Source organism: Nymphaea colorata, chromosome 9 (genome assembly GCF_008831285.2).
Source record: "Nymphaea colorata isolate Beijing-Zhang1983 chromosome 9, ASM883128v2, whole genome shotgun sequence".
In the NCBI taxonomy this organism is placed as follows: Eukaryota; Viridiplantae; Streptophyta; class Magnoliopsida; order Nymphaeales; family Nymphaeaceae; genus Nymphaea; species Nymphaea colorata.
The window spans coordinates 15,549,225-15,555,590 of NC_045146.1; the positions used below are offsets into that span (position 1 = coordinate 15,549,225).

The 6,366-nt window shown below is 38.3% G+C and overlaps 1 protein-coding gene across 1 annotated transcript; it reads right to left on the reverse strand.

Moving 5' to 3' along the window:
- Window positions 1-724: 724 nt before the first annotated feature.
- Window positions 725-5,149, reverse strand: LOC116261296 (serine carboxypeptidase II-2). Its single transcript, XM_031639993.2, has 10 exons — window positions 4,768-5,149; window positions 4,586-4,693; window positions 3,978-4,073; window positions 3,799-3,891; window positions 3,601-3,686; window positions 3,181-3,447; window positions 2,819-2,952; window positions 2,115-2,210; window positions 1,744-1,849; window positions 725-1,035 (listed from the first exon to the last, which is right to left on the reverse strand). Exons 1-10 carry the CDS (start codon window positions 5,042-5,044, stop codon window positions 862-864), a joined length of 1,437 nt encoding a protein of 478 aa, XP_031495853.1. The 5' UTR covers window positions 5,045-5,149; the 3' UTR covers window positions 725-861.
- Window positions 5,150-6,366: the final 1,217 nt, after the last annotated feature.

Sequence of the window (6,366 nt, forward strand, 5' to 3'; positions counted from 1 at the left end):
AATAGTGCAGTTGCAAAGAAAACAAAATGAAAACCCATGTCGCCATTGCAGAAAACTTTCGTGGATACATAAAATCAAATAAGATATCACACAGTTGGTCAACCCCTTACTGGCTCCGAAGGCAAGAAAAAGCAGATGCGTAACTCCTCAACAAATGAAGAAAGTGACTTTACAAGTTGAGCGAAAGAGTGTAACACTTGCATACATGGTTTGAGAATGTTTGCCTTGATTGGCAATGCCACGCCTTAGTGCTCAGTACCAAATGAGGTTCTTAATTACATTATAAAGAAAACAAACAAGCTTTTGAAAGCTTAGCTGGTTGGTCGGCTATGAATTCCAAAAGAAAATTTACCATATTAAAGTTGTCTGGGCAACAGAATATAGGGGTTGAAGTTGCTTTAGGTAACAGAGGTTCACAATACCATATCAGATGAATATGATGATTTGAAACACCAGTTCAAAGTCGATCTGATGTCGTAAGGATTTGCTTTGTTCAGACGGGGGCATGATGCCATTTACCTTTTTGTATTTTTCATTTTCTTATGGTGAAATTGTCATTTAAGAAAAACATTTCTTTTTCTATTTTACTGATTTCGTCCAGCAGGGAGGCTTGTTTTCCCTCCTTGTTAAGTTTAGTCCGACGCACAATTGGATTGAATCTGCCTTGTTGAAATGTACTAGCAAGTATACAAACGTTCAACAAGTAATTGCCACAAACAAAAAGTTATTAAACAAAAGAAAAGTCACAGCTTATGTGATCTTATTCCCAATTGCCATGGCCCCATGTTCATACAGTATCTGCCTATTTCAAATAATGTGAAATATAAAATAGGTTCACCACTAAAGCAGTAGGAAAGAAGCTTATATTGAATCAACCAATTGAAAATGTGGTGGTGAAGACGGCATTGTGCTTCCAGATAGAAATGCCTTAAAGAGTACAAGAGCCTGCTTTGGTCTATGCAAAGGAACTTCATGGCCCGCACCTCTCACAGTTACGAATGTTAGCCCCTTGTATCCTTGACTCCATCCTCCTACCTGCTTGCAATTCCACATAGTTGGAGTCATATCAAATGACAAGTTGATCAAGGAACAGGTAACTATGACTTTTCTTTTCTTATACCTAAGTATGCATATAAGGTAGTACCAAGAGGACCTGATTGTCAGAAAAATTGGAACAGAAGTTTCTTCACTTTAACTTCTAAAGAATATTTCCAATTTTAGTGGCAAGAGTGCTAAATGTATAAAGCGAATGACAAACTGCATTAGAAGATCAAAATGAACTATCTAAAAAACCATATGCAAAGCTTTTTTATGTACATCTTATCTGACTTTATGTTTTCTAAGCTTTATTTTGCTTCTGAAGGTTTTACAAATGCCCACATTCATGGGATGAATAATGTGCAATTAAATAGGCCTATTATAAAGTACAGAAGCTTGTTCTAAAACCATTCATTTCAGAAGAACCTTTAGGCTATGTTTGATAGCCTCAGATCTTAGATCCTGTAATCTGTGTTGGGGAAAATCCATGGTTAAAGCAAACCATGGATTTCACAAGTATGGATTACGGATGGACATTACATGGTGAAACCAGTGGCTCTTGGTCCTGAAGAGGGGAGGTGGGCAGACCACAGTGTGGTAGCCTTAGGTCTGAGATCCAACGCCATCAACCCCTAGCCTTAAGCAGAAAGAGTAGGAAAATATTTCTATAATGAATGAAAGGATGGTTCATCAATGATAGCATACCTGCCCATCAACATACCAAGCACGCCAAGGAGTCACGGGGGGAAGCCCCAAAGCATCTATGTTATATCTTGTTGATGTAACAGGGATAACAGCATCTGTATCACCACTACAATATAGGGAAAGAAGAATTACTGCATCATAATTTGAATTACTAAAATGCATCTAGGCTATGTAAGCAAAAGTGAGCCACAAAATCAGGTTTCCATAATGTTCTCAAAATATGATGAACCTACAGGAATTATGTAACTATAGGGTGCAGATATAAAGCAGTACCTGCAAGATTACGCACGAGAAACAACAAGCAAACAAGCCTCGTGTTTATCATAGTGGACTTTTTGAGCATTAGAGAGATTGAAATGCTTGAAATTTACCTGAACATCCAAATCCGAAGGCCCAATTTAATAAGCTCATGGTATATAGGGAGAATCGATCTTGGAGAATCCTTCCAATGTTCAGAAACCATGTCGCTGCATATAATCCAAACGAAAGAATATTAGCAAATAGCTTTTGAAAATAGACTTGCAATATATTCAGTTGAAAGCTCTCATAGAAAGAACAAAAAAGATTAATTGATCCAACTATGGAGACAAATACAAAGCCAACACATTGTCCGTATATAAAAGGTTAACTGAAAATATGGAAATAAGTGTGAAGTGTGACAAGTCCATCTACAAAAAGGTAACTGCAAATCCTAGAAACTATGCAAAAGTTTCACAATCAAGGAAACAGGACGACAAAGAACAGTTGTCCCCGGGTAAGAATATATTATGTCAACTTTCATGGACACCTACCTGAAAGAGAAAGGTGCCTCTACATAAGGATATATTAGCAGGTAACATTGGGTACACCAATATGGAGCCAAATAGGAATGTTACTTGCACTAGTTTTCGCCATTTTTGAGGGTAGACCAGTAGAGGAACGATCAACAGACTAACTGTCATTTTTTCAAGTCAATCTGACTTACCAAACAGATACAGTTAATCATGTGAGCAGAGCACATAATCGGCCATTGCAAGGAACTCCTGGATAATCTACTGGTCTCAAGATTAATGCAGAAGAAGGAATAAAACAAAACCTGCAAGTTTCCCAGTGTGGAGGTGCAAATGCAGGGTTCACATGTAGTGCTTCTTGGACCTCAGGCAGATTGAAGTAGATGGTTGAGTGTTTCTCAGTACAAGGATCGTATTGTTCACTTATTCGACCAAATGACTGTGCAAAGAAGGGCAGCACGTCATATCCAGTAAAAGGAAACAAACATAAGAAAGAAGTGCGATAAAGTATTCAAAAAGGAACTGCACATGTTCTTGCATTTCTTCAAGCAGATTTCTTTTCCCTTAAATTAATATAATGCCCCAGTCAAACGGAGGTAGCAGGATGGAGAACCACGCAAGAAAATCATTGTGGTGATTAAATCAAGTGGCTAGAGATGTCACCCACGTGCATTTTTCTGTGCAGCCGACTCGAGAAAGTTGCATTGCTTATTTGACAGGTAGCAGTATAGATACTGTATTCATCAATATTTCCAAGTTCTTTCTCAGCAAGTTCAAGAACACTATCACACTGGTCAGAAGTATGCACGAAGGACTGGAAATCACAAAAAACGTTAAGCAGCTTGTATGTCTGATCAGATATCAAACCAGTTGACCACATAAACTGAAAAACCCCCAAATGATCATAGAAATCATCTGTAAGTGCATTTCCAACCTGCATCCAGTATATATGAATATTATTAGCTGCATTCTCAGCTAGTTATGACGACAAATGAAGCTAAATGTTTCACAAGATATTAGAAACATAACCTGTGATAGAAACACTGAAACATTATTATATGTTTTAGAACAAAGAAGGACACACTACCATGTAACCTTTAAGGCTGATATCATTTTTGCCAGTTGAGCTTTGATATCTCACTATAGCATGTGCCAGCTGAGGAACATAGTGTCCTGTTACACGAGTTTCAGGCCTGATCATAAAATGCATCTTGTGCTTTTTACGTGCATATGAACAATATGTCAATATATATGCATACGAGTTTGTGAACCAGATTGGCAAGACCTGCATAGCTCTCCCCAGTGATATAGAAATCTCTTCCTTTATACTGCGGAAACCGCTTGAACCAATTTTTCAGAAAATTTAGGGAGTCTTCCGCTGCAAAATTGCATGGAGAAGTCAATCTGAAACATACTTGGGCAGCAGAAACCAGAAAGAAGCATCAAGAAACGACCCAAAATTACCAGTTCGTCTATCTCCATTGTTCAATAGATCCTCAGTATTGTGTGCATAAGAAAAACCAACACCAACGGGTGAATCTACGAAGAGGATGTTGGCCTCTGAAATATGGTAAGAAGTGGGTCAAATTATCAAACGAAATTGAGCTCCTCAGCATCAAGTAAATATATGTTTCCTTATTTCTATACAATATGCAACTCCATGACATATTAACTGTATTTGCTAGAAAATCAATCAGAAATCTCCAATAAAATAAGCCAGAAAGGACTAAAGAGGGGAAATTAGAAACATGCCCTGGCATGCATGAAAAACGTCTGCCTCACAGAGTCAGCGTACTCGTCCATTACAATAAAAATTTGCACTATGCTCATTTGGTACAAAAGCAATCTCCAAAAACAGAATTGAATCATTAAATCTTCCATAACGAGTGTCCTAATAATGGTCCAACAGAAAGAGGAAAGAAACCAAACACAAGATGGATTAAACGAGAACTCCATCTTGATTCCACGTGCACGGACTCAAATAGATGATAAAGCAAAAAAAAAAAAAAAAAAACCCAACGAATAATTGAATAGATTCGAAGAGAACTTTAAGTTGTTATCATTCTCCTCACCTTGATTCCATGAGTATGGATTCAAGTAAAGGGTCCTTCCGTCTGGCTTGATATGGAAAGGACCAATCTCTTCAGCCTCTCCATAAGCAATAGAAGAACAGCCAGGACCTGAACGGCACAACCAGATGAGAAAAAAATATATGTATACAGAAAGGAACAGTTGGGAAATGAAGTTGGTTCACCTCCATTAAGCCACAAGACGAGAGGCTTTGACGATGGGTCGTCCACAGCCTCAAAGAACCAATAAAACAGAGCCCTCCCAGCTTCCTCGTCAACTGTAACATACCCAGCATAATGAGCAAAACTTACATTGAAGAACTGGCCAGGTAGCTCAAGCACCCTATCCTTCTCTTGTTGGGAAATGGGATCCCCATCTTCCACAAGGGTGGTGCCTTTGACTTCCAAGAAGAACACCAGCAGGATGCCCAGGAGCACAACCAGAGAACCCCATTTGTCCATCACTTCTTGGAGACAACTCTCTCCGGTGTTTCGTACCTGATTTGGAGATGATAAAGGGACCGACTTTTCTATTGGGCGGCTTTCTGGGTAGGAATTCTTTTTAGTTTCTGAAAAGTTTTACAACAGAAACGATTTGAGGTCTCTGTCTTGTACTTTTAGTATGAGCCTTTTTTCGTTGGTTAGTCAGAAACTTTTACCCCAGCCTCCATCAGGACTGTTTCACCAAAAGAATCCTGCGCGAACCTTTCAAAATTGTTTATTCACTTGTTTCAATCCCGTTTCAAATTCGCTCATTAGATAAACTCCAGTTTTTTTCCATTAGTGCATAGTATGATAATCAAGAAAATGTTTCCCCCAATAATTTGTTGACATTTTCTCATGCATTTCACGGGTTATATAATATATATGCGTATGTTCGTGTGTGCATCTTTTTTTATATTCAATATTCAAAATGCAAATTATTTATCAAAACCCTTTCATTTTAAAAATAAAACCAAATAACAAAAAAATGTAAGATCAATCCACCTGCCCAACATTAAGCATTTCAATTAATTAAACGAGAAAAAAAAAACAAAAACAAAACGAAAGCAAGAACAATAACACAAACATGACGTCTACTTTCCAAAAATATTGTGTTCTTTATAGACATCGTGAATTGTCTCGCAGCAGCTGCCTTGCACGAAACAAGTTGAGTTTGTCATATTACTTAAATAATGCTGATTGTTAAAGCATAGTTTTAACTATCATTAAGGGGTATCCTAATTTTATAAGCATCACATAATTGATTATTTACCATGTGATTATGAAAGCCAAGCTGAAGGAGACGTGTGATGCTTCTCCCGGTCACATGTTTGTAGGGGTAGGCATCGGGCCAGCTCGGCCCGGTAAGACCCGGCCCCGGACGGCCCATCGAGCCGGACTAGGTTCGGTTTGTTTGATAATAAAAATATATATTTTTAATTATAAAATAATTATTTTTAATTATAAAATATATTTTAATTATAAAATACACATTATTAAGTATAAAAAATAATAAAAATTATTTTTTATAAATTATTATTGGGCCAGATCGGGCCGAGCCGATCGGGCCACGCAACCGGGCACGAGCCCGGCCCGATAGCCCGTTTTCTCGACCCGAGCCCGGGCCCGATCGAGCCGGATACCAGGTACCCAGCGGGCCCGGCCTGGTACCACATGTTTGATCACTTTTATCCTTTTTGTTGCTCGGAGGAATTTGCTTGCTGCCGTCTCTTGAAGAATTAATCTACTTCCCTACTTTTGGAGTTCCTTCCCTACTTTTGTAGTGATAACAACAAGAAAAT